The sequence below is a fragment of the Camelus ferus genome, chromosome 15, assembly GCF_009834535.1.
Source record: "Camelus ferus isolate YT-003-E chromosome 15, BCGSAC_Cfer_1.0, whole genome shotgun sequence".
NCBI lineage: Eukaryota > Metazoa > Chordata > Mammalia > Artiodactyla > Camelidae > Camelus > Camelus ferus.
Genome location: NC_045710.1, coordinates 18638710 through 18666709, shown reverse-complemented (window position 1 = coordinate 18666709; position 28000 = coordinate 18638710). Strand labels below are relative to the sequence as shown.

The window sequence follows — 28000 nt, the reverse complement described above, 5'->3', positions numbered from 1 at the left end:
GGGGTTAGGACTTCAACACATGAATTTTTGAAGGACATAATTCAACCCATAAGAGATAACAGAAGCTACATGAATAGATGAACACATGAACAGATGGAGAGTGAGGAGAGAGCCCAAAGGAACACCAACGCTTAAAGAAACTAAGAAGAAATGACTAGAGAGAGGAATGGTGTTGCCAAAACCGATGATACCATGATCTGAGGAGGTAGTGTCCAACACTCGTCCACCTGTCCACCACAGGCAAGAAGATAAGGTGACCTTGATGGAAGTGCGTTTGTTGTTCTAATCGATGTTGATGGGAAGGAGGTAATGGAGAAGTTGAAGATTCCAGAGAGATAAGTCATTCGCTCAGAGAAATAGTCCTTGGGCCAGTGGGTGAGAATGTAGTCTGAAGCGTAGGTGGGGGAACTGGCCACTGTGACAAAAGAAGGTGACAGTGCAATTTGACCACAAATCTATAGCCACACACTGCTACACTACGCTGGCAAACAAATGCCACTGTCACCCTTAAGATGATACTTTTCCCAGGCCCCCTCTCACCCCACCTGCCATGTCTCATACAGAGCCACTTCTCAGTGATGTGCAGTCACAGTCACATAATGATACCTTCACAGGAAACCAGCAGTCAGTCACAGGTGTCACTTGAGCATCACAAACAACTCAGGAAGAGTTCACCCACATACCCTAACACACACACTACTAACATCCTGAATTGTCACACCCGGACAATCAGTCACCCATTGGCCATGCCTTCTCAGGTACTGTCATACTGGATACACAGCCACCCAAAATACCCCCTACTGTGTCACAAGTCCCTCAGACACACAGCATGCACCGGTCACAATCACACACCCTAACAGTAAGTTGCATTCTCTCTTGTCACACATCTGGGTCCCCGCAGGCAGCGGCATCCCCAGCATCACCGAACTTCTCTCCACACCAGCTTCATCTGTCTCTTTGCCTCTCTGTCTCTCCAGTTGTCCGTGTCTTTCTCTCTCTCTCACAAACACACACACACACACACACACACACGCATTCTCGCTGGGTGTCAGTCTGGAGGGCCCGGCTCTGCGGGCCTGTCCGCGCGGGGCGGGGGCCCTGCCCGCGGCCGCTGGCTCTCCGGACTCTGCCCGGGCCAGGGCGGCGGCCGCGGCCAGGAGGGCGACGTGGAGCGGCCACGTGGAGCGGCCCGGGGGAGGGCCGGGCGGCGGCGGGAGCCTAGGCGCGGCGGCGCGCAGCCTCCAGCGACGACCAAGCCGGACCCGGCTCGCGCCGCGCCGCCGCAGGTGGGTGCGAGCCCAGCCCCGGAGGGCGGCCCGGGGCCGGTGGGGTGGGGGCCAGGGACCCCACCACGGGCAGCCGGGGACGCGCGCGCCGCGGGGCGGGACCCTGGACCAAGGCGGCCTCTGGGCCTCTGGATCAGATGCTGAAGGCTGCAGTCCCACTGCATCTCCTGCGGCTCGGATGCCGCCAGAGAGGTGGTTCTCTCCTCTGGGCGCCTCTTGGAGGAGGTTATTCCTGAGAGCAGGTAAAGGGAGGCCTCAGAAATCGAGTCTGAGCTCCCTCGCTGTGATGAAGGGGGTTCATAATCCCCCAGGCGCTTTTCCCTCCAGTGTCTCATTCGTCGCTCTGACGGTCCTGGGTTGGGGGCTGGGGGGTGGAGTGGGAGTGGCGTGGGGGTGGGGGAGGCTGGCAGGCGTTTCATTCTCTCTTGACACACGAGGAAAAGAGGGACTGCAGAGGGGCCGAGGTTATTACTAGCTGGAAGTGGAGCTCTCAGGTGTGGGACCCCTTTGGCTGTATCACCACTGCCTCTTCTCTTGGGGGCGGGGGCGGTGCTGAGAGTTACAGGGGCACCAGAGAGATAAAGGAGAGGATTCAGTTCAAAATAACTTCCGACAGTTAGCATTAGCCAAAAATGGAATGGATGACCTGTGAGGTGCTAGGCTCCTGTCCTGGAGAGTCCAGCGGAGGCTGATGGCCATTGACAAGGATACTGTGCAAGCAATTTTTGCATTGGATGGGAAGTTAAGCGAAAGAAAAGGCCCCTGCGACATCTCAGAGTTTCTGAAATACGCAAGGAGCATCGGCTTGCTACCAGCCACTCAACCTACATTATTCCGTTGCATCCTCTCCAAGCCCCTAAGAGATAGATACTGCTATCCATGTTTTTTACAGTGAAGGTCCCAGGGCTCAGAGACATTGACACCTGCCTAGATCATACCATTAGCACAGTGAGAGGCCAGATTTGATCGGAGTTTTAACGCCAAGGCTCTCCTCCTGTGCACTGGTGCAAAGGCTTGAAAAAAATCAGAGGCCAGAAGGTCATAGTGAATGTGAGTGTGTGTGTGTGTGTGTGTGTGTGTGTGTGTGTGTGTGTGTGTGTGTGATATGAATAACTCTATTGAATTATGTCACAACTCTAACAGTTGTGGTGGATTTATGTGGTGGTCATTATGTTTATGTACATTATAGTAATTGAAAATTATTAGGAACATTTTTATTTGACAGGCAGTGGTTCAATAACTGCTTTAATCCTGTTGCATATAAAAGCTTTTGTAAATAGTTAGAGATGTGTACGTGTGAACAAATCACTATCACACCAAACTCATTACATGTTGCTTGAGGTGCCTTAGCCTGACTTCCTTTAAATAATACAGTTGAGTTACCTATACTAAAAATGTCACAGTTGGAAGCATTACTTAAGAGAATATTACTTAGATGACACTAAAAGTCTACATGCAATTATTTGTTATAATGAACTAGGATGTTAAGGTTGTCAGGAGGGCCCAGGATATTCCAGGTAGAGCATAGAACAGCTTGGGCAAAAGCACTGAAAATTGAAAGTGAAAAGTACTTCAGGGGACTCCAGTAACCCCCTGTTTGAGACAGTGTTAGTATAATGGAACACTGGAAGGTGAGTCTAAAATGGTAACTTGATATCTGATTGTAGAAGGCTTTGAATGTCCAGGTGAGGACTGCATTGTAACAGAAGTAGGCAGCCATTGAAGTTTTTGGAGCAGTGGAATGCTAGCAAAGGAAGATTACTCTGATGTGGGTATGGAGGATTCTTTAAATTGAGAAGATAGCAGAGGCAGGGACAAGAATGAGAACTACTGTATTAGCTTGTGCAAGGAGTAATTCGTTTTCTTTCTTTCTTTTTTTTTTTTTTGAGTAATTTGTTTTCTACTTAATATTCACTGTAACTCTGTGAGGTAAATATTGTTATTATCTCCATTATGCAGGATAATTAACTTACCCAAGGTTGCAGAGACAGTCTGTGGTGGAGCTGGGATTTGAACCTAGGCCTGGCTATGTTCCACAGTTCTATTCTCTGTCCACTGCACATGCTGAATAGTTGCATGCATGTGACAGTTATATAGGACCAAGAGGAGGAGAGTGAGAGTAATTCATGTGGGCAGGCTTCAGGACCAGGTCCTACTTCTCAGGGCCCAGGACAAAAATAAGATTAAGAATTTCAAGACAGAGACAGCAGAGCACAACTAAGCCCAGAGCCCTTCTGAGAGCAGGGCCCTGTGTGACTGCCAAGAAGCCAGTTCTAATCCTTATGACAATTTGACAAACCACCTCAAAACTTAGTGGCTGAAAACAATAGCATTGACTTTGCTTGTGAGTGTACAGTCTGGGCAGGGCTGCAGAGACAAGTTCAGTTCTGCTCCAGCAGTGTTGGCTGGGGCAGCTGAAGGCTGGGGCTTGGAATCATCTGGAGTTTTTCTCTCTTACCTGTCTGGCCCTCAGGCAGGGAAGTGAGCAGCTGGAACCTAGCACAACTGGGACGGCTCAAGCATCCTTATCTCTATGTGGTTTCTCTACATTGTCTTTTCAGCATGGCACACTTCCTGCATGGAGGTTCAGGGCTTCAGAGATGCATATCTGCATGGAGAGAGGGAGAGAGAGAGAGAAAGAGAGATGAACCAGGTGTAAATCATGTTGCCTTTTATGATCTAGACGTGGAAGTCGTGTAGTATCATTTCAGCTATTTAGTAGATGTGAGTCTCTAAGTCCGAATCATACACAAGGAAAGGCAAATTTGACTCCAGCTATTTCCCACAAAAAAGAATTTGTAGACATGTTTCTCACACCATCACAGTTGACCAATGATGAGTGAGTATATTAGTGGGATCTGGCAGGTGCTTCCCCTTTACGCCTGAACTGCTACCACCAGCATCATTCTATGTAGTTTACAAACATCCTCTTTTAAAAGGCAACTGCTAGTGGATGGTAACACATTAAGCTTGGATGATAGGTTTTGACAGTTCTGAGCTATTTAAATTACTCTGGTGCCTCCTGTAGGGCTAGGTCCTGGTGCTAAACAGATGGGGAGGAGAAAGCAATTTGATGGTATCCAGGTGGGGAGACCAGGATGTCAGGATGTGTGAAGCTACCGCAGAGCAGTCTAGAAAAACTTCTGGAAGGAAAATGCCTTAACCAGGTGCTGCGCTGTACACGTCTTGTCTCATTTAACCCTCAATGCACCCCATGAGAGGGCCTCTCATCAGTCTCATGTTACAGACGGAGATTCTGAAACTCCGAAGTCACACATCTGGTGAGTTGCAGAGCCTGCATTTAAACTTAGGTAGCATGAAGTTAGGACCCGTACCCTGAAACTCTGGGCTGTGCCACCTCTTAGCAATTCTGTGTTTCTCTTTCTTTCTCTTAGTCATTGTTTTAGCATTCGTATCTTTTCCTACTTATGTATTTGTAGCTTTATGGAAGAAAAAGGATAAGTAATTTTACCTTTATGATCTTACTTATAAGAGTGCCTCACTGATAGTAGGTGCTCAATAAATATTAAAGCAATAAAGACCATTTGTCCTTATTCTACAGACATGTTTACACTTGCCTTCCTGACTGATGCTCACCTTCCTGGTCTTTGTCACCAAAGGTCTTGACTTCTCCTGATGCTTCCATGGTATTCTCTGTGGCATCTGGTCCCAGGGTCCATACCCTCTGGCATTCTCCTTTTGGCCTCTTCTGGCCAGCTGGCCGTCTCAGCCATTTTGTGCCCCTCAGTCTGGAACCCTCAGCCCTCTCTCTTCAAACCAGCAGCACTCTGGATACAAAGAACTGGGTGAGGTGGCCCTCCTGCCCAGTCACCTAGACTCTCCCTAATCTATTGTTTCCTAACCACCCAGGCACCCTGTGCGCAGGGCCTTCTCTCTAATCCTCAAAATTTAGGCACATAACTCTGCAGTTCTTGGATTTCCACTCAGTCTCCATGGGGTTTCTGTGGAGGTTTCTGTCTCTAGCCCCCTGTGGAGGCCCAGGTGGTGGTGAACTCCATCCTACTGAAAACCCAAATAGCCTCGAATCCGAGTTGCATTCCCTCCAGTCCTCCATCACTTATCTTCTTGAACTTCATTCATAGTGTCTTTCATAATACAGAAGTTTAAACTTTTGATATACTCAAATCTGTCTGTTTTTTCCTTTAAAACTTACGAATTTGAAATATGTATCATTTTTAGTGACTTTGTCATGTAATATGATTTGCTTAGCCATTGCCTAAATGTTACACATTCAGATTGTTTACAATTCTTTGACTAGTATTAACAGCACAGCTATAAATATCTTTATAATTTTTTCCATTTGTGTTATTCCTTGTGTAAGCCCCAGTATGATATTGTTTTATGGCAATTAATACAGTTTTTCAGATTGCTCTCTAGAAATAGCTAAGGTTTACAGTTCCTCAAACAATATACGCTAATACTAATTCAATTTCTTTATTGTACTTATAGGACCATTAAAATATGCTGTTTCTTTTGGTATCAGTTTTGCTGTATGAAGTATGTTCAATTCTCCCACCATAATGGCAGATTACATTTTTCTAATTCAGGTTATGCCAGTTTTTTTTTTTTAAGACTTTATTTTTTTTAGAGCAGTTTTAGGTTCACAGCAAAATTGAGAGGAAGGTACAGAGGTTTCCCATGTACCTCCTGCCCTACACGTGCACAGCATCATCCATTACGAACATGCCCCACTAGAGTGGTACATGATGAACTGATGAACCCATACTGACAAATAATAATCATCCAAAGTCCATAGTTTATCTTAGGGTTCACTCTTGGTGTTGTACATTCTATGGATTTGAACAAATGTACAATGACATGTATCCATTATTATAACATTATACAGAGTATTTTCACTGCCCTGAGAATCCCCAGTGCTTCGCCTGTTCATCCCTCTCACCCCCAGTCCTTGGCAACCATTGATCTTTTTATTGTCTCCACAGTTTTGCTTTTTCCAGAATGTCGCATAGTTGGAACCATAGTGTGTAGCCTTTTTAAATTGTTTTCTTTCACTTAGTAACATGCATTTAAGATTCCTCCAAGTCTTTTCATGGCTGAATAATTCATTCCTTTTTAGCACCGAATAATATTCTTTGTCTGGATATACTACAGTTTGTTTATCCATACAAGGGTATCTTGATTGCTTCCCAATTATGCTGGGAATAATTCATAATTGTGTTGTCAGTGTTCTGGATTTTGCCCGTTCTATTAGGTATATAGCGTTATGCCAGTTTTTGTTTTAGATGTTTTGAGGCTGTGTTATTAGCTACATACAAATTCAGAATTATCTTTCTAGGGGATTAAGCTTTTAAGCATTTTTGTAATGTTTATCTATAATAATGCTTTTCACCTTAATGCCTATTTAGTCTAATGTCAATAAAGCTATGCCAGCTTTTTTTGGTCTAGTATTTCTTTGTATATACTTCTGTAATTTTGCTTTCAACCTTTCGGTGTCTTTGCCTTTTAGGCTAATCTCTTGAAAATTGCATGTAACTGTATGTTGCTTTATATACCTTTTGATAATCTCTATTCTTAACTGATAAGCTTATGCAATTTATGTTTTTTTAACTATTCACTTTTATTTTTAAATATATCCAATTCATGTTTATTATGATTAATAGTATACTTGGATGTATTTTTACCATCTTATTTTATGCTTTCTATTTCTTTTCCATTTTAATTAATTTATTTAATTTTAGGTTTTTTTTCCTTTTTCCCTGACTTCCTTTGAATTGATTTTTTTAAAAATTCCATTCCCTTTTTTCTCTGCTGGTTTGAGGTCAAGCATTCTATTTCTATTTTTTCAGTAGTTTAAAAAAAAATTTACATGCACATTTAACAAAGTTGATCAACATGTCTATTTTCTTCCCAAGCAACCATCGTCACCATACATCATAATGTTGTCCAATATTGTAGTTCAGGCTACCTTTTTTGCCCCATATATTAACATAATTATCACTATTTAACAGTCTCTGTTTAGATTTTCCCATGTACTTTCTGATGTCTCTGTTCACCATTGCATTTCAAACACTCGCTTGCATTTCAAACCTTCCTTCTGGGATCATTTTTCCTTTTTGTGAATTATATCTCTTAAAATTTCCTTTAAAAGAGGAATGTTGGTAGTAAATTCTCTAATTTGTGGTTTATCTAAATTTTATCTAAAATTTTTTTGTTTGACTCATTTTTTTTGTTTTCTCATTCTTGAAAGATAATTTTGCTGAGAATAGAATTCTAGAATGGCAGTTTCCACCCCTTTCTCAACATATTAAAATACTAAACTACTGTGTTCTGGTAACACTGTTGCTGTCAGTCTAATTACTCTTCCTTTTAGGTGATTTATTTTTCTTTCTTTCTCTTTTATTTATTTATTTGTTTGTTCATTTTTGTTTTTATTTTTTCATTGAGTTACAATCAGTTTACAATGTTATGTCACTATTTTTTAACTGAAGTATAGTCAGTTGCACTGTGTCAGTTTCTGGTGTACAGCATAATGTCCCAGTTATACATATACATACTTATATTCATTTTCATATTCTCTTTCATTAAAGGTTACTACAAGATATTGAATATAGTTTCCTGTGCTATACAGAAGAAATTTGTTTTTTATCTATTTTTATATATAGTAGTTAATATTTACAAATCTTAAACTCCTAAATTTATCCCTTCCCACCCCTTTTCCCCCAGTAACCATAAGATTGTTTACTATGTCTATGAGTCTGTTTCTGTTTTGTAGATGAGTTCATTAGTGTCTTTTCTTTTTTAATTTATTTTATTTTATTTCTTTCCAGTTTTATTATGTAGAATTATTACAGTTTGACCTCACTCTGTGCAGCTATACTTCTCTTGAGTTCTCTAAACATCTTCACCATCATCATTTTAAACTCTTTCTCAGATAAATTGCCTATTTCCTCATCACTTATTTCTTCTTCTGTGATTTTATCTTGTGTCTTGTCCTGGAGGATATTCCTCTGCTGCCTCATTTTGTCTGTCTTTCTCTTTGTGTTTTTAGATGGGCTAGTTAAGATTCTCGACCTTGGAGAAGTGGCCCTTTGTGGGAGATGTCCTGTGCATCCCAGCAGTACACTCCTCTCTTGTCACCCAAGGGGCAGGGTCGAGCTGGTCCCAGTGTAAAGTCTGGCCTGTGTTTGTGGATTCCTTCCACAGGCTTGGGGCTATTGTTTTCTTATTTCTGGTATCTGCCCCCTGGTGGATGAGGCGGGGCTAGAGGCTTATGTAGGTTTCCTGACAGGAGGGTTGGTGCTTGCCCACTGCTGGGTGAAGCTTGGCCTGGACCTCTGGTGGGTAGGGCCCTGCCTAGGGGTGTTTGTAGCTCAGAAAGTGTGCTGATGAATGAGGCTGTGTTTCCACCCAGTATGTTGTTTGGCCTGAGGGTTCCTAGCCCTTAAGCCTACTGGCTGTTGGGTGGGGCTGGGTCTTGGTGTTATTAATCCAATCAAGATGTCAGCCTCCAGGGAAGCTCATGAAGATGAACACTCCCAGAGTGTCCACCACCAGCTTCTATGTCCCCTGTGTGAGCTGCAGCAGTCCCCTAACTCCCCAGGAGAACTTCCAAAACTAGCAGGCTGGTCTGGCCCAGGTTCCTATGCAATCACCGTCTCTGCCCCTGGACCTGGTGCACTCAAGATCCTGTGTGCGCCTCCCAAGAGAGTTAAATCTGTCTCTCCCAGTCCTGTGGGGCTCCTGAAGTTAAGCCCCACTGGTCTTCAAAACCAGATGCCCTGGGGTCTCCTCCTCCCACTGCTGGAACCCTGGTCTGGAGAGACTGATGTGGGAGTCAGAACTCTCGCTCCTGTGAAAGTGCCTCTGTGACTTAATTGTTCTTCAGTTTGTGGATTGCCCACCCAGAGGGTATGGGACCCAACTATATTGTGAGCGCACCCCTCCTACCTTCCTGTTGTGGTTCTGTCTCAATGTTTCCACTTGAAGCGGATCCTTTTTGTTAGACTCCAGTCTTTTTTCTCAATGGCTGTTAAGAAGTCAGTTGTGGTTTTGTTGTAGTTGCAAGGAGAGGCGAGTTCATGGTCCCACTACTCCACCATCTTGATTCAATCTCTCCTTTTTTCTTTTTTTAGATTCCATATATGAGTGGTATCCTATGGTATTTTTCTTTCTCTTTCTGACTTAATTCACTTAGAATGACGATCTCCAGGTCCATTCATGTTGCTGCAAATGGCATTATTTTATTCTTTTTTATGGCTGAGTGGTATTCTATTGTATAAATATACCACATCTTCTTTATCCAGTCATCTGTCAGTGGACATTTAGGTTGCTTCCATGTCTTGGCTATTGTATATTGTATAGTGCTGTTATGAACATTGAGGTGCATGTATCTTTTCTAATTAGAGTTCCCCCGGATATATGGCCAGGAGTGGGATTGCTGGATCATATGGTAAGTCTATTTTTAGTTTTTTGAGGCATTTCCATACTATTTTCCATAATGTCTGGACCAAACTACATTATGACCAAAGTGTAGGAGGGTTCTCTTTTCTCCACACCCTCTCCAGCATTTATCGCTTGTGGACTTTTTAATGATGGCATTCTGACTGGTGTGAGGTGATACCTCATTGTAGTTTAGATTTGCATTTCTCTGATAATTAGCGATATTGAGCATTTTTTCATGTGCCTATGGGCCATTTCTGTGTCTTCATTGGAGAATTGCTTGTTTAGGTTTTCTGCCCATTTTTAGATTGGGTTGTTTGTTGTTTTGTTATTAAGTTGTATGAGCTGTTTGTATATTCTGGAAATTAAACCTTTGTCAGTCACATCATTAGCAAATATTTTCTCCCATTCTGTAGGTTGTTGTTTTGTTTTGCTTATGGTTTCCTTTGCTGTGCAAAATCTTGGAAATTTAACTAGGTCCCATTTGTTTATTTTTGCTTTTATTTTCATTGCCTTGGGAGACTACCCTAGGAGAACATTGCTAAGATTTATTCAGAAAATGTTTTGCCTATGTTTTCTTCTAGGAGGTTTGTAGTGTCTTGTCTTATGTTTATGTCTTTAAGCCATTTTGAGTTTATTTGTGTGTATGGTGTGAGGGAGTGTTCTAACTTCACTGATTTACATGCTACTGTCCAGTTCCCCAACACCACTTGCTGAAGAGACTGTCTTTTCTCCATTGTATATTCTTGCCTCCTTTGTCAAATACTAATTGATTGTAGGTCTGTGGGTGTTTTTTCTTTCTGACTGCTCTTAAGATCTTTTCTTTTTCTCAGTGTTCTGTTGTTTTAGAATAATAGCTCTAGACGTGTGTTTCTGATTATTTAATCTGCCTGGGATTGTTGGGCTTCCTGGATGGGAATATTAGTGTTTTGAAACATAGTGGAAAAATCTCTGATATTATTTCTTCAAATACTGCTTCTGTCTGATTTTCTCTATTATTGCTTCCATCCTCCATGCTGCTTAACCTTTGTTTTATATTTTCTATGTCTTTGACCCAATGAACTGCATTCTGGATAATTTATTCAGATTTATTTTCCAGTTCATTAATTCTCATACCATCCGTGTCTAATCTGTTTAACTCACTCACTGCATTTTTTTAAAAAAAATCTATGTTTTTAAAAACTTTGTATAAATTGTATTTTGAGAGAAAAGCTGTTTGAATCCAAAATTTGTGTGGGTAATCTCCTATTAGTCTCTTTACATTGGGAGGGCCCAGGCTTTATCTCTGGTTTCCTCTATTGTACAAAGTACTCAACTGGTAGTTGAAGTTAAGTTGGTTTGGTTTGGCAGATACTTTTCAGGCAAAAGCTGATTTCAAGCACAGTTTTTCACCAGAAATGACTGTTTTCACTGTGCTTTTGTACCCTGGGTATTTCTTACTTTCTTGCCAACTCAATGCATTAAAAAAGATACTTTCTGTTTTTATCCGGCTTTGTAGTTACTTTCTTTGGGACATTTACTCTTATACTCCCAGATGTGGAAGTCTGGATATTGTTCTGGTCCATCCTTTCACTGAGGTGTGTCCACTGTGGTGGGACCTCTAAGAGTCCCCAGGAGTATGGAGACCTCAGTTCTAACTGCTCCCTTGGACAGGTCTAAGACCTATCTTCTCTCTTGGCTACAACAACTGAAGTCCAAGGATCTATGTTGCCAGTGGAAGTTCACAAACACCTTTAAGGCAGCTGTGGCTTCTGCACCTATTTGGCCACAGGGGATTATGGACACCAACAAACTATATATCTGTTGGGGCCAATGTATGTGTAGAAAAGTGGAGACAGTTTCTATGACTCTCAGTAGCCTCATTTTCTCGTGGACTTCCATGTTTTGCTGCTTCTTCCTCAAAACAGCTCTATTTGCACAGCTACAGCTGGGTCCCCACATGTACCTGCCAGTTGGCCAGATGCTCACCGGCTCTACCCCACATTCTTAGGAAGCTGACATCCCCCCTTGCAGTGGTTCCGAACCCTGTCAGGGTCATGGAACTCTTTGAGAATCTGCTGAAAGCTATGGATATTTCTCCAGGAAAATTCAATGCCAGCCAGAGTGCATGGTACCATTTCAGAGGGTTCCTGATCCTCTGCACCTGATGATTTGTCTTTCTTGAGATGAGTTTGAGGTCTCAGGCGTTGGCTTTAGAGGGCTTCTTCTTCCTCAGAAACTCACATGATACGTACACTCTCAGGACTAATCAGAACGCTTCATGCTTGGTGCTTTTGATGGATCCTCTGTTTGACTGCTTTCATATAATCAAGTGATTGTGCTGCCAATGGGCCTACACAATGTAGATCTAAAGGAAATTGACTGTTTTTTCCTTCATACTGGGATCTGGTTTTCCTAACTGCCTTTAGTAAATAGCAATTCCTGGGACCACTGTTGGATTGACCTTGATTTGCTGATCCTTGATCAACCTTGATCCCTACCTGAGTGTAGAACTGTTTCAAGCAGTCTGAGCCCCTTTTGACTTGTTCTTCAGTGAGTAATTCATAAATACAAACCAACAATCTGTTTCCCTCTCTGTTTAAGGCTTGGTCTTTTTGTAACTCTCTGCATTTCTAATTTGGCCTTTTTCTTAACCTCTCTGAGCTAGTTTCCATCCATAAAATGAGTGGACTGAACTAGATCAGATATACTTAAACTGCACTTTTCTGAGCACCTGGGGGGCTGGCAAGGCAAGGGGAGTGGGGTGTGTGGAGGGGCTTCTGCCCACAGTGTGGCTTCTCCTAGAGCAGATCTGCTTCATGCACTTTACAAGCTGGAGAGGGAATAAGATTTATTTTGAGTAAAGTTCCATGGGAGGGGGGGTTACTGATGTCTGTGTGTGACTCCTCCCTGAGCAGGAGTCCTGTCACCTGGGCTGCAGGTGGAGGCAGGGAGAGAGGCCCAACCCACCGATCCCTGCCTCTGTGGCAGATACCCCTTCCCTCTGACCCCCTAACTCTGTTCCTACTTCCAGTTACAGGAAGGATGTTACCACTGACAATGAAAATACTAGTTTTGCTGCTGCTGCCGCTGCCCCTGAATCAGGCTGCTCCCAAGGATGGAACCATGAGGTAACGGGATTCAGAGGGCAGGGCCGTGGGCCTGGAGCAGGCAGTGTCTCTGGAGAATCGGAGGGGTGGTGGGCCCCTCTGGGAGGCAGAAGACTGGGGCACACGCTCCCTGACTTCTGTATCATCCCGACCCACCTCAACCTCTGCCTAGTGCCTGTGCAAAGTGGGTATTCAACACATGTTTTCTGGACTTGCTTGGAAACCAGGGGTTCATTTCCAGTGAGGTGTGAAGCTATGGGTCAGGGAAGGGGCTGCAGTCCCCTTATCAAGACTCTGTAGTAGGAACGCCAAAGAAATAGAGATAATTAGCATATCATTTCTATTTTATTTGAATACTTTCTTGTGGTTTTGTGTGTTAATGCAATGCGGTGGGAAAGCTGGGTGGGGCCGGGGGACAGATACAGAACAGCAACAGGGCTGGCAGCAGTGACAAAAGTGCTGCACCAGCTCCTGCCAGCTCTCTGGCATCAGAGGTCTGGATAGACTTGGGCAAACAGGGATCCCTGTCCAGAAGTGGGAGCAAATCTTGAGCTTTAAAGACGGACAGAGCAGATTGAAACTCCAAAACCAATATATGTGCCCTCAACTTGGGGAAAACAAAGAGTCCATTTCATGTCATGGAGCAACTCAGGTCTGTGTAACACTGGGCAGTACCACTGGGCTCAGCCAGAGACCTGTCCCTGAGCTCCCAGCATCACAGTAGAAGAGTTGCCACGATCCATGTTGTCCTGCTGCCCACTGTGCTGTTTTCTTGGGTCTTAAACTTGTACCTTCTAGGTGTGACCTCCTCCTAACTGGATGTTTTATTGAGATTTTCACTTAACATTAAAGTTAGGAATCTGGAAGAGCAGAGTCTGGGCAGTAATGTTCTGCTTCTGAGGAAGCCAGAAGGGCCTCGTCCCCACAAAGTTTTGGGAATCCAGAGAAGCAGCTTGCTTTGGGTCTGGGGAGGGAACTGTACCAGGAGCTTGGGGATAGAAGGCTGCTGCCAGGCTGGGCCCTCAGGGAGGCTCTTTGCAAGGCTGGTCCTTCCCTCCTTCCTCCAGGCTGGTCCCTGAAGTGCAGCATCTGCCTCTGCCCAACCCCTTCCAGCCAGGCCAGGAGCAGCTTCGGTGAGTAGGCTGGGCTGGGGACCTGAGGGTCAGGCCTGGGCCTGCAGACTGGCTTCTTGGGGGCTGATTTTCTGCTTTTCTGCCAGACTTCTGCAGAGCTACCTAAAGGGACTAGAGAAGATGGAAGAGGAGCCGGAGCACATGAGCCGGGAACAGGGTGAGGACCTGGGCTGGGCTGTTAGGGCCAGTGGACCGGAGGCTCAGGGCAGCCTGAGCTTGGACCGACCTCGGGCCATCCCAGGACTCCTGCCTCCTCCACCTATCCCCTGATGCCTCTTCTGATCCAGCCTTTCCTTCTTAGTTCTCCTCTACCTCTTTGCCCTCCATGACTATGACCAGAGTGGACAACTGGATGGCCTAGAGCTGTTGTCCATGTTGACAGCAGCTCTGGCCCCTGGAGCTGCTGACTCTCCCACCACCAACCCGGTAAGCCCTGATGGATGGGAGGCCCCTTCTCCCAAGAAGAAGACCCAGCTCCTTGTGGCTTTGGTTTTTTTCATCATGATTCTTTGGGTGAATCCCTTGTAAAAGGAGGGCTCAAAGCCTGCATGGCGGGATGCAGAGGGTGTTGTTGGGTGGGTCAAGGCTCCTGGGAGCATCTCCAGTCACTGTAGACCCTTCCACAGGTGATCCTGGTAGTGGATAAGGTGCTGGAGACCCAGGACCTGAATGGGGATGGGCTCATGACCCCTGCAGAGCTCATCAACTTCCCTGGAGAGGCCCCCAGGCTTGCAGAGCCCAAAGAGCCCCTGGGGCCACAAGAAGCTGAGACGCAGCCTCTGCTGGCTAAAACCCCATCAAGACAAGAAGTACATGAAGCCCTGGGTCCTGGAGAAGAAGCTGGGGGACAGATGGAGGCCAGAAGGGAGTCCTCGGAGCCTGTACAGGAGGCTGAGGGACAGGCAGAGGCTGAAAAAGAAGCCCCAGGCCCAGGAGGGGAGATTGGGAGACAGGCAGAGGCCAGGGACACTGGAGAGGGAGCAGAAGATCTCCCAGGGGAAACACTGGAGTCTGAGAACACCCCAAATGAGTTTGAGGTCCATGCTATTCAGCTGGAGAATGAAGAGATATAAACCTTGAGGATACAGGTTTGCACCCCTAGAAGTCTCAGTGCTAGAACATAAACCGTGAAGGGTGGGTGGGGTGTGTATGTTGGGACGATGACCCCCTCTGTGCCCTGTTCCTGGCCCCAGTAGGCGGCAGGTCTTTCTGTGCAGCTCAGGGAGACCCTAAGTTGAAGGGCAGCTTTAGGGCCCGGACAACCAATAAAGAACTGAATGAACTCATCCCTCCTGCTCTGACCTCAGGCTGCAGGGGGTAGGGGACTGGACAGGCCTCTGGGAGGGGCAGGGATTCAGCTTTTCCAGTGTTCCCAGATGGTGCTGAGACACAGCAGCGTACCGCACTAGGCCACAGCCAGCTGCAGACAACCCGGGCAGGAGAGCTTAGCCTCTTCCTGCAGCCCAGCCACTCCTGGTCCCCTCTCACCTGGTGTCAGACCCCCAGAGGCCTGTTCAGAGCAGATCTTCCTCATCATCCTGTATCTGCCCCCAACGCCTGAAAATATTAACAATAACTACCATTTGTTGAGAGCCTAGTACACACTGGGCAGCATGGCAGGCATTTTATCTACCATCTGATTTTATCCTTATGATAATTCTATCACTAAGCAAAATTAGTTCCATTTGATAGATGAGGAAATTGGAGGTGAGTTCAGTAACGTACCCAAGGTGACACAGCTAATGAAGTGGCACATTTGAATTCAGGTCTGTCTCACCCTTTATCATACTCTATGGCCTCACTCCCCCTGTCCCAACTCCCATGTGGAAATCCACCATTCTAATATGCCCTCAGACCCAGGGACAGCAACACTCTGTATCCTGGGTCACATCTGTGGCTGAGGTACCACCTTAACTACGAGGTGGCTCCAAGGGTGAGGCGGTCAGACTCGGTGGCAATGACTGGGGAGATATTTTTAAACTGCAAAGGCTCCACCAAACCACAGACTAGGCTCCCTACCCAGCCTGTCAGTTTGGCTCAGCCATGTGGACACTCCTGCAGCCACGGGACTTGAGTCTCATGACAGCCCAGAGGAGCATATCTCAGGGCTTGTGTTTTTTCAGAAGTTTCCCTGGGGAGCAAGGGGTTAAGTCTCCTCCCCTACCAGGAAGTCTGGCCTCTACCAGGCCCAGTGGCTGCTCTTCACCAGGGAGGGCTGGGCGCCAGCAAGGGCACAGCTGGTGGCAAGCCTGGGGCACTTCCTGCTGCTCTGGTCTGGGCGGGTGCCTCCTTGGGGCCTGGGCAGGAGGTGAATTTGGGGAACAGAGAAAAAGAGGGTGAAGGACTACATGATGAAAGCTTCCAGAATCCCCAGCCAGAGCAGCCTGGACATCAAGGATGAACAGACTGCCAGAAGGGAGATGGCTCTGGGAAAGGGGTTTATTTGCTCTGCGGCTCTGCCACATGCGACACCAGGTCACAGGGGGGCCCTCTCACAGCTGGCATCTGCCCAGGGAGCAGGGCAGCCTGATGCCAGGCTAGCTGGAGAGAAGAAACCAACGGCAGCCAGTGCTGCCAGACTTGCGGCAGGTCAGGGGTGTGAGCCCGTGCCCCAACTACAGGGCACTCACACGATGCCATCGAAGCCCTGCAGACCGCACTTCTTGCCGGCCACCTGGCAGCCAAACGTCAGCGCCTCCTGCATGCTCTTCCCTGGAGGGAGGGACAGGCAGCTGGATCAGCCTGGTGTTCCAGCAGGAGCAGGCAGCAGCCCCGTGCTTCCTGTTGGAGTACTCACCCTGGGACAGGCTGAAGATGACCGAGGCGTTGAAGGTGTCTCCTGCCCCCAGTGTGTCCACAACCCGGGGCGGCGGGAAAGCGTCAGAGTGGAGCAGCCGGCCGTCAGGGCCCAGGGCATCCGCGCCCTCCTCGGCCCAGGCACAGATGAGCGAAGCCCTGAGAGACCCTCCACTCAGCTGGGTGTCAGCCCAGCCCTGCCCCCGCCCCACCTCCTCCGCCTCTGGGGCAGACCCGGAGGTCAGGCGCACTCACTCCCCACACCCAGGGCTTTTGCCTGGCTCCCCCAGCTCACCCTGTCCTCACTCGACCGTACAGGCCCCTCAGGGCCTCCACTGCTGACCGGAACCCCAAGTGCTTGGCCACATCTTTGCTGACAAACACCTGTGAGTAGTGGAAGAGAGGCTGACAGTCACCAGGGCTCTAGCCCCAGCTGTCACTCACCAAGCAGCCTGGCATTGATATTGTAACGCGACTCCTCCAAAGTGGCCACTTAAGTCCCCCAACAGCATCTCGCTGTCCCTCAGGAACACAGTGTCATATTTGCTCAAAATATGCTAGAGAACAGCCATGTAAATTGTAACAAAAAAGCCCTATTTATTCTAAGATCAATGAATTTCCTCACAATTGAAAACCCAAAGTGAGTCTTCAGCGCCATCTTGTGGTGAAATCTACCAATAGCAAGTTAAACCGTGGCTCTCAGGGCCTTTTTTATTGTTTTGCTTTTCTCTTACGGTTATGCCCTCTAGGCCTGATTTCTTCATCTTTAAAACAAAGGGGTAGGGGTTCTAGAGCTTCTTCCACACCAGCTACATATTATAATCACCAGAAAGTTTTGTTAAAAAATACTTCAGCCCAGGATCCACTCCTACCAACCAAATAAAAAAAGAGGGTGGGGCTCAGGCATCCACATCTGTTAAGTGCAGCCAAGGTGGAGGCCCCACCAGCTTCTGCTGTGATGCTAGAATTATCACCCAGATCCCATTTACATTCCAAATTTACCATGTGCAAGGCGCCTTCCCATCTGCTCTCACCCTGGGTGGCTCCCACCCCAGAGTTGGAGGACACCTGGGAGAACAGTCCTATTCCAACATTTGACGGAGGAAAAGGCAGGAGGCCCAGGGAGGAGGTGCGTCCACGCGGGCTGGCCCTGTGGCTGGCTGGCTTGGTCCTGTCCAAGCCCTCCGGCTGCCCTCATACCTATGCCACCACTAGGGCGGAGAAAGTCTACTCCTTGGCCTCTGTGAGGTCTGCCTCTTTGCTTTGCCCCTACCTGCCAACATCACCAAGCCACAAGATGCCATCCCAAGTGTGGTAGGCAGGACAAGGGAACGCTCGGACTCTCTTTAAGAACCAAATTAAGCTGGATGTGGCAAGGGGAGGCTGCGGGGAATGCTCACCACGTCTCCGTAGCCAAACAGCTGGTACAGTTCCTCTCGCGGCTTCTCCACCTCCACGGACACCTGGATCTTCTGTTCTGGAGGCTGCCCGGCATTGTGCTGTTCTATCCGCTGCAGCATCTTCACTTGCTCCGATGCGTTCCGGCCCTGGGGCAGAGCAGGGCAGGGCGGGCAGCTCAGGACCACCTAGGCACTACCCAGCCCATCTGGCTCATTCTTCTGTCCCTGCTAGAAGTATGGGTAAGGGGGAGAGGGGCCAGGGAGGCTAGGCTGAAATCCCATCCTAAGTCTCAAAATTCTAGCACTGTGATGGACCAAGACCTTACTGACCAACCCTCCCATTTCACAGATGAGAAGACTAAAGAATAAAAGAGAGACTTTCCTAAAGACCTACAGTAATTCAAATGACAGGGCTAGGATTAGAACTGAGGGCTTCTTGGGGTCTCCTCCCACCCAGACTCTGAAACTTTCTCTTGGAATGAAAATTCTAGTTCCCTTTTTGGGAGCTAAGTAAGACCTTCATTCCTGCCTCCCTAGAAGTAATGGGCCACGCCTCCCACAGGCAGGATCCTGCCAGAGGTCTGGTTAGGAGGAAGTGGGGCAGCCTGTAACACAGAAGGCACAGGACTTTGCCTGGAGCCAGCATTCTGCTTCTGGTGCCCACATCCTGCCGTGTGACCTTGAGTAAGTCACCCAATCTTTCTGGGCCTTAGTTTCCTACCTGAAAACATAAAGATGGAGAGGGGACAAGGGGGTTGGGTTCATTTATCTCTAAGGTACTCCATGCTTCAAAGAAACTGAGAAGGGGGGACGGTATAGCTCAAATGGCAGAGCACATGCTTAGCATGAACGAGGTCCTAGGTTCAATCCCCAGTACCTCCATTAAAAATAATAATAACTAAATAAACAAACCTAATTACCTCCCCCTTCAAAAAAAAAAATAGAGTAGGATTCAGTAAATGTTAAAATAATAATAAATTAAAAAAAAAAAACTTTTTAAAAGAAACCGAGACGGAGGCACAACATGTAGAGGAGCTGGCGGGTTGAGACCCTCAAAACACAGGTAGGGCAGGGCTTGCCTCAATGTGGATCCACTTGAACCGGGTCAGATCAACTTGCTCAAAGTCTTTGGCAGACACATCTGGCAGGTTCCTGAGTCACAGGACAGAAAGGACAGAGAAGGGGCATGGTGAGGCCAGCCAGGGCCAGGATCTCTACCTGGCGCAGCCTGCAGCATGGCAGGAAGCTGGATCTACCCACAGCACAGGCTTTTGAGGCTCAGCTCCAGGACAGACTCTGATCCAGGCAAAACTCAGGACCACTCCTCCTCACCAGAGTCAGCTCCACCCAGACAGGGGACTGGAAGTGGTGATAGGGTGCCCCTTCCTGTGTTTGAGGCTGTGATATTATCTAAGGGCAAACTCAGCCATAGCATGTGTCAAGCAAGGGGCCAGTTCCACGTGCGGTAGAGACCACATCTCCCAAAATGCTCTAAAAGCACCAGGGACTACAGTTCCCAGAATCTCCCCTTGCCAGCAGCTCCCAGCATGCAGTGCCTGGGAAACTACAAAGGCCATAGCTGTTCTGCCCAGAGCTCAGGTCTGGTCCTACTCACTTCTGGCGCCCCAGCGATGACAGCACCATTGTTCTGAGTTGGTTAGCTCCGTGTTATGACCCTGAGATCACGGTTGGTGCTTGAGGGCAAGTTTATTTTTGGCCAGCTTAGGTGTGGAGACCTGGGAAGGGTCCGCCTTGACCTTCCTTGGCCAGAGACCTACACACAGCAGTGTCCTCCCCTCCATGTTCTGTGGCTGAATCCTCCCTCGATTTAACTAGCTGGGTGACCGAGGCCTTTCTGAGGTGCTCCCCCATTGGTAAATGGGGCTGAAACCCCCCGCCTCACAGGCCTGGTGCAGCTGGAGATAATGTGTGTGGATATGCTTGGACCGAGGCCAGTGGGCCATAAACATTTCTCCTCAGAGCTCCCTCCCTTCCCAAGAATACCTATGTTGTATTCATCAAAGTTGCTACAGATTGTTACTTACTGGGCAGATGACTAGGGTTGTCCAGTGGGAAGATCACCTCTAGCATGTATGCCTATCTACTCATTCACTGGGAAACACAGAGCCCAAGGCTACTGGTTATAAAGCTTGTCCTAGGATGACTGCCCCTCCCCCAGGTCCAGAGGTCATGCTGGGCAGCAGGAACAGTCTGAACCCCAGGGCAGATGGGCTTGGGCCATCTCAGCCCCAACAGAGCACCTGGCACACACTAGATCCACACTAGTAAACTAAACCTTCTTCAGGAGGGAACCTGGGAGAGATGAGAAGGGTCTCCCTCCCCCAAGGTTAGCAATACATCAGATGGCCCTGAGCTGCTGACCCAATGTTCCTATTTCCCTGGCTAAGGTGTGTGGCATCTGGTCTGACTTCATTATGCTGGGAATCTGGAGGGGCTTATCTTTTTCAAACGTCCAAACCCAGTCCCTGGTACCATGCTGTAGGCTGGCAACTCCGGGGTTGACCCTGGAAATTCCAGTGGGCCCCCTTCAGGGTTCAAGATGGTTTGAATCACATCTCCCAACCCTCTGTCCTCAGAACAATTTCCCCATACCCACACCCAGGCTGCTGATTGGCTAATTATGGCAGAATCACATCATAAATTATATTTTGCACAGGCCTGCCTGCGCATCCTTGGTGTTGACCAAGGGCAAGTTACCAGGCAGAGCAAAGCCCATCCCTTCCCACCTCACTCCTCCCCTAATTGGAAGCAATTCAGAAATCACTGAACAGTTTGGCACAGGGACAATTTCTGGTACAAAGAGAGAGGCCACAGAGGTGGGCAATAGGATGCCCTCAGTGGCGAGTAAGGAAACTGATTGGTGGGCTGTGGCAGGGGAGGCCAGGGGGCCTTACGTGTCATAGAGCACAATGGTACGGGAGCCACTGGAGGTGTTGACGATGCAGCAAGAGCACGGGGTCTCCCCCCTGCTCTGCCAGGCCACCTGAGACACGTCCACGCCCCGCTGCCTGAAGTCAGCCACCAGGAAGCTTGGGGTGGAGCCCGAGCCAAGGGAAGGGCAAGGAGACACACATTAGAGGCTACAGGTGGCCTGGACCTCCCGTGGGGCGAGGAGCAGTGCTGGGCCTCGGAGAGAAGGGTCCTGCTCTGGGAGCTCAGTGATGGCGATGGCAGCTGGCAAGGCGCACACAGACAGGTGCACAAACCTGTAGGCATGCAGGATGGTGCGGCTACCACTGGCCTCATTGACGATGACTGTGGAGATGGGGACGGAGCCCGTGGTCTGAAAGACCGTGTAGCGTAGGTCCACGGCATAGCGGCGGAGGTCGTCCAGGACAAAACTGCCGGAGCGGAGTAATGTGGGGGAGGCACAGTTCGGCGGAGGGTTTGGGGTCTGAAGGGTAGGTGGCAGGGCCACTAGGGACCCTGGGGTGCAAGCAGAGGGGCTAGGAGGGGATTCACCGTCACAGGCTGTGTGGGGGCAGGAGAGGCAGGGGTGCACTGGAACTTAGTGAGAAAAACACTAAGGGACATTCTTTTAGGTCCTGATTGAAGCCAACCTTGACCCTGTCCTTCAGTCTGACTCAAGCTGGAAAGAATCTACTTAAGTTCATAAAGCTAGAGGGGTTAGACTTAGAACCTAGAACACATACCCTATTTGAACCAAGCAGGTGAGGGCACTGTGGCCTGTATGATGCAAGGTCCAGGCAGAATTAATAATTACCAAGGTGATACTTTGTCCCCTAGTTGCCCTCTGCATCTCATCCCCATGGTACTCCTCTCTCTGAAGTCCCTTCCAGTCCTAACATGATTCCTCTCATTCTGCACCTGCCTCCATGATGCCCAGCCAGGAAGTGGTACTCCCTCGGGGGCCTGCTCACCACCCTCTCCTTTCACAGCATGATGAGGCCTCCCAGTGCCTGAGGCCCCTCAGTATGGACTGACAGGGTCCAGGACTCTTGCTCAGAATCCCCTCCAATCAGAGTGAATGGGGAGAGGGCAGCCCCTCAGGAGGACTGCACCAGCAGAACAAGGAAAGTACCCCACCCCTCCTGGCTCTCTGGAAATGCAGTGTCCTATAACCAGGAGCTGGTAACTATGCCCAGTAGTCCAGCCACCATCCTGGCCTTTCTCACTATGGCAGGACCCCACCTTTGGCAACATCAAGGCTGGACAATACAGATTTGTGTAAAGGTACCATGCTGGGGCATCGTTCCTTGTTTTACATCTCAAGGATCCTTTAAATAGTAGCTTTCCCACAGCATGGAAAATATGGTTTGGTTTGCCAAATACTTTTTGCACCCACAGCACTGGGCACATGGTAGGTACTCATTCAGTGTTTGCTGAACACGAGAGGAGAATCACGAATGGCCTACCTATGGCATGATTGCTACATGAAGGTGGGTCCACCCCTCAAAGCAAGAGCCGCAGTCTTGCTCTAGCGTGGAGGGAGGCAGCTGCTGAAGAGGGTTGATAGGTGAGCAGCTGTTGGCTCCGGGTCCCTCTGTCCCACCTCATGGGGCAGGGTCTTGCCCCCTTATTTGCTTCATGCCAGTTCTTCAGGAAGGGAATCTGGCTGCGGTTTGGGGCTGGGCTCTGGCAGCAGCCCCTCTCCAACTAGAGTTCAAAGGGCTGTGCTTTACAGGCCAGCAGCCTGGCAGCCTGCCCCTGTGCCCACAATGGGCAGAGTGTGGGCCTCACCTCCTGATAAGCGCTTGCTGAGTCAGCAGTGCCCGGGGTCAAAGGGCTCTCGGGTCTCTGCGGCAGCCAACATGGAGAAAGTGTGTGGGCCACTACGGGCTGCAGGCTCCCAGCCAACGAGCTGGGAGGAGTGGGTCCAGGCCGAGTTTTAGCACAGGGCATCGGGGTGCCCTTGGGCAGGGAGCTCTCACTGCTTCAGTGAACAACAGGGACAAAGCACAGGCCCTGCCCCCTGAGCTGGGAAAGACACTGCGGGCCTGGACTCTGGGACCATGGATGCAGGACATCCCTGAGGGAGGGCAGGTACAGCATGTCCCTAACTGCCCTCTGCAACCAGCACAGCCAGGATAAGGGACTTGAGAAGGGCAAAGTCACATCCACCGCAGAGAGTCTGTTGGAAGCAAGGAAGAAGGTGGGAAGCTGAAGCGGGCTCCAGGGAGTGGCCAAGGAAACAGGCTTGAAGTGAAACCTTTAACAGGAGCAATGTTAACAACTGAGCAGCAGATAAGCCACACCAGGGAGGGTCTGGGATGCTGGTACTCCACTCCTCCCCCTCCACCCATTTCTGGTGGCCGCAGACCACTTCTCAGAGGCTGCCCACCCAGGGCCAAGGCTTCCTTCTCCTCCCCCAACGCTGCAGGCTGGCCTCCCCTGCGCCCTCCACTCACTTGGCAACGTGGCCTCGGGCCAGAGAGCCCATGAAGGCACAGGGGGCTCCAAGCAGGGAGAGGACAGTGCAGGAGTTGGATGCGTTGCCTCCACGCTGCCATCTCTGGGACAAGCACCTGCAAAACACAAGGAGGCCCCTGCAGCTCCAGCAGTCTGGTGCCGGGATAAGCCAGCCGAGCCCTGGGTAGATCCCACAGAATGTAAAAGCCAGGAGATCCCCTCAGAAAGCGTCCAGACCCAGCCTTCTCGTTTTCCAGGTGGGCAGCTAAGGCTCAGTGAAGAGAAGGGGCTCGGCTGAGGACCAAGTCTGTTCCCCAGCCCAGGCTAAATTCAAATTCACAGTGATGAATTTCTGTCTTTCACCTATTCTTATGACATCAGGAAAGTACTCACTCAGGCCCATCACAACCTGAGGGCTCCACTGACTCTGGGTTCCCCCCTCCTCAGTTACAGTGACCCAGCTCTTCCCCAGCAAGCCTCTTCCGTGGGAGCTGGATAACTCCAAGTGCCTCTTCCCAAAGCTGGCAAATCTACTGCTGCTCCTGTCATAGCAGGGCCCACTTTAGTAATAACTCGGGTTAAAATGAGTAAGACAGGAAGCAAGCCTGGACATCATGATCATTTAAGAAGAGGGAGGAGGTGCTAACTTTTACCATATCAAAAGTTAGGATTATTGGGTGGAGACCAGTTTTCTCTATCTTTGTTTGACCCCCTCCACCTTTTTTTCAGCTTTATTGAAATATAATTGACATACAGCATTCTGTAAACTTAAGATACATAACATGATGATTTGATATACGTATATATCATGAAATGAGTACTACAATATGGTTGGTTAACACATCCATCACATCACATGATTACCTTCTTTTTTCCCTTTGTTTTTCTCCATCTTGACTGAAAATCTAAAAAAAGGAAATTAACTCAAGATATACCTGAAGGGCTTCATTGTCATTATCAACAACAAAAATTATAACTTACGCATACATAGTCAAAGTACTTCAATGATTTCTCATTTGTGCTCCAAAAATAATGTGAGGCAAACAGTGCAGGCTGTTGTTTCTATTCTTCCGTTCCAATAATAATAATAATAATAAATAATAATAATAATAATAATAATAATAATAATAATAATAATAATAATACTACTACTTGTCGCAGCTTACAACAAGAGGAACAAATATCAAAGAACCACTAAGAGAAACAAATGAAGTAGAATTTTTAGGGTAAGGCATATTTATACACAAACTTTAATCCTGAAGTTCTTTTCAGCCTTGGGAAAAGAGGACCCTGATCTCATGAGAAGGAAGGATCCTAATCAGTGAAGGGTCAAACATTTCTCAAGCTATGAGCTTTAGAGAAATTTTCATGCAGAGAAAAGAGAAGAAGCCTGGAGGGACTGGACTTGCTCAAGATCACATCAACCGTTAATGAAAAAGCTGATACCAGAACCTGGGCTTCCTGACCTCAGAACCCCTGCAAGTACTCTGCATTTCTGAATGGAGAGCAGTTGGGCCTCAGCTTGGATGAGGTTTCAGAGAAAGGAGATACAATTTTACCCTGAAAACCCTTCAGTCACATGGATGCCCAACTTCCTGTACAGAAATGCTCTGCTGAGCATGAAGATGCCTCTTGGAAGTGTCTTCTTAGCTTGGACTCTGGGAGGCAGGGCCATTCCTCAGGGCCGAGTTCCAGGTGGCAGCTCCTGAGTCTGCAGCTGCCTATGGAGTGAGCCCAGGACAGGTGAGGCTGAGATGCCTGCGCAGGGCCGGGTCTCCACTCAGGTTTGCTCATCTGAGAGGCAGAACAGAGTCCAGGAGCTGGGCTGGGTAGGATGGGAGCACAGGAGAGAAGCCCTGTGGACAACCAATCAGCTCTGCAGAGAAGCAGAGCCACGTCCGGGGCAGGGGGAGGTACCCCCTGAAGGGCAGGGAGCATGGAGGACTTGGGAAGGGTCTCGTTAGAGAGGCGCCTTGCTTAGTGCCCACCTTCAGAACTAGCCCCCATCAGCATGGGACTAGCACGATCTCCTTAGCTTCCCGACATAAAGGGAACGGGACATGGCTCTAGTGGAACAGGCACTCTGGGTCCTCTCCAGGCCCTCCACAGTTCTTGGAGAACCAGTGGCCTTAGAATTCACGCTGTTCTCCTGAGAGTAAACCAAATTCCTTGCTGTGCACCAAGTCCTAGGGCTGGCTTGACCTTGGTGGGCGGGCTAGGTGCACACAGCAGCAGTCTTGTGCCCCTCCCCCACTGTCTCTGCACCCCTGGCAAGGAGCTCTAATCTTCAGCAAACAAAGCAGCTGGAAGCAAAGAATCAACTCCATGAGATGGGCAGCAGCAAAGGAAGCGGAGGACACAAAAGACGGTAGAGGACTGGAGCACCAGCCTCGGGGTTAGGACACCTGAGCTGTAACTACTGCTCTGCCTCTCATTAACTACACGCCTTTAAAAATTATTTAATTTCTCCAAATCTTTAGCTTCCTCATCTATAAATAGAGGATGTAGCTGACCCCTACATGCTTCCCATAGGCTGCTGTGAAGAAAGTACGGGATAACGTGGTGATAGCGCTGTGAGGACCCACGCCTGAAGGATGCCCCCTCAATTAGCCTCATAGCCACCGATGCTGTTGTGTCTTGCCGGAGCTCAATCCCAAACTAGCTTTTTATCCAATTCTTGGCTGAGAAAATTGATAGCCAAGAAGCAATTCTTCTCAGGATTCTAAGCACTAGACTGCACTGAGAGAAGGCTATGGATTCTGGGGCACAGAAGTGTCCTGGGAAAAAAAATTAGTGTCTTGGGATTATAGTGTAATGGAGTGGGTCTTATCAAGAGTAAATATGAGAACCAACAAATGACTCTTCAACTTCTACCAGACAACTGAAAAGGATGTTTCCCACTATGCTGTTCACTGACTATTGTAAAAAAGGACTCCTGGTAAACTCCTTCTGGAATTCTGCACCAGAGAGAAGACTGTTGTGGCTCATGAACCAGCTCTACCAATAACTCAGCATCTCCAAATTTGCCCACAGCGCCAGCAAGCCTTGAGCTAACTGAAACTCAATCACGATGGTTTAAAATGTTCTTGAATAGTCTAACTTCACATATGTTCTTATTGTAAGCTACATCAAAAAAATTTTTTTTAAAGAAACAGATGGGATATATATGTGGTAAATAAATTAGAAGTAAATGCTGGTGGGAAGCAAGTGCATAGGTCTTGTTAAAAAGGAAGAAACTGATCCTGCACCTTTCTAGCTACGTGCCCTTGGATAAGCCACTGCGACCCCCAGAGTCTCTACTTGCTTATTCTACTTAGTAAAATGGGGATAATGATGTCTGACACGGTCTCAGGGTTGAACTGGGAATTGGCGAACACAGTGCTATCCAAAGCCTGGGTCTTATTACTGAAGGCCTCAATTCTTTCCCCAGGTCCTGGCAGAAGGGCACGGGGCACCGGCTCCCGGCTCCGGAGGCAGGCTCTCACAGACTCGCTGCGGGGCCTCTGGCTCAGCAGCCCTGTAGTCTTGGCTGCCGGGCACAAAGCGGGACTGTAGCGGCCCCTGGGGTTTCCGAGGGGCCCGGACGCCCCTACCTGGTGTCTGTGTCCTCCTCCGGGTACTTGTCCACCACATTGATGACGTCCAACACCACTAGCCCCACGCACAGGATCTGCTTCTCTTCCATGAGGCTTCTCCCGGAGCTTTCTGCACGCATGGCTGACGGGGTTCCTCTCGCGCTCTGCCTCTTATCCCGGAGGATCGTGTCCCCGCTCCCAGGGGCTGCCCTGGCTCCTCCTCCGCGTCCCGAGCTCCTCCTCCAGGGAGCTTCCCGAAGCGGCGAGGGGTGCAGTGGGGTACCGGGGACGGAGCCGGGCTCTTGCTCTCCACGCTCACCTATCCCGGCGGGCCTGGGGGCGCAGACCCCGAGGTTTTGATCTCCGGCCTCCCCTTAGCAGGTTGTGTGGCACAGGATATGGCCACGCATCCCACTTCTCGGCCTCAATTTCCTCACTTGTCACACGGATTCGGAGCTAATGTAAAGCTGTCCAAGGGGCAGCTAGGCAACCTCATGAATGCCAACAGAAAGTGCGGTAGAAAGGCACCTCTTACCCTGCCCTCTCTTGCACCGGCAGCTCCCACCCCAGACCCTAGACAGGAAGAGATGAGTCGGGCCTCGCAGCTGCGGCCTAGCCCCCCTGCATCCCGCGCAGCTGCTCGCGCCGCCGCCGCTGCCCCGCCCCGCCCCTGAAGTCCGGCCAATCGCAGCCCGAGGCCTAGCGTCCGCCGCTAAGCAGCCGGGGCCCGCAAGGTGAGCGGCAGTGGTCACGTGACCGGAGACATCGCCCGCCGGCGCTGTGGTCTCAGCTCCCAACGCCCTCTGGCGGACGTCGGCGGAAAGGGCGACCTGGAGGAGAGCCAGTCTCGGCGCACTTCCCGCCCGCGCGTCGAGTGACTGCGGGCAGAGCCACCCCAGGCAGAGCGGA

The 28000-nt window shown here is 48.8% G+C and overlaps 2 protein-coding genes across 11 annotated transcripts; one reads left to right on the top strand and one right to left on the bottom strand.

The window, feature by feature from the left end:
• The first annotated feature begins 1131 nt into the window (after window positions 1-1131).
• CGREF1 (cell growth regulator with EF-hand domain 1) lies at window positions 1132-15215 on the top strand. Of its 2 annotated transcripts, none has more exons than XM_032497231.1 (6): window positions 1132-1286; window positions 12721-12817; window positions 13864-13929; window positions 14016-14086; window positions 14231-14355; window positions 14556-15215. In XM_032497231.1, exons 2-6 carry the CDS (start codon window positions 12732-12734, stop codon window positions 15000-15002), a joined length of 795 nt encoding a protein of 264 aa, XP_032353122.1. In that variant the 5' UTR covers window positions 1132-1286; window positions 12721-12731; the 3' UTR covers window positions 15003-15215. The 2 variants fall into 2 exon arrangements, with proteins under 2 accessions (XP_032353122.1, XP_032353121.1); XM_032497230.1 differs by lacking the exon at window positions 1132-1286 and adding an exon at window positions 1392-1528.
• On the bottom strand, window positions 13123-27772 carry KHK (ketohexokinase). Of its 9 annotated transcripts, XR_004326191.1 has the most exons (11): window positions 27110-27760; window positions 23516-23632; window positions 21041-21175; window positions 19205-19277; window positions 18126-18272; window positions 17021-17109; window positions 16727-16884; window positions 16560-16641; window positions 16094-16226; window positions 15418-15486; window positions 13123-14040 (listed from the first exon to the last, which is right to left on the bottom strand). XR_004326191.1 is itself a non-coding variant. In XM_032497223.1 (10 exons), the coding sequence occupies exons 1-9, from the start codon at window positions 27229-27231 to the stop codon at window positions 15444-15446; spliced, it is 966 nt and encodes a 321-aa protein (XP_032353114.1). In that variant the 5' UTR covers window positions 27232-27758; the 3' UTR covers window positions 13123-14040; window positions 15418-15443. The 9 variants fall into 9 exon arrangements, 8 of the variants coding, with proteins under 8 accessions (XP_032353114.1, XP_032353120.1, XP_032353119.1 ...); XM_032497223.1 differs by lacking the exon at window positions 16094-16226 and having other exon boundaries at window positions 27110-27758; XM_032497221.1 differs by lacking the exons at window positions 13123-14040; window positions 15418-15486 and having other exon boundaries at window positions 15498-16226; window positions 27110-27424; window positions 27627-27768.
• Between the last annotated feature and the right edge of the window lie 228 nt (window positions 27773-28000).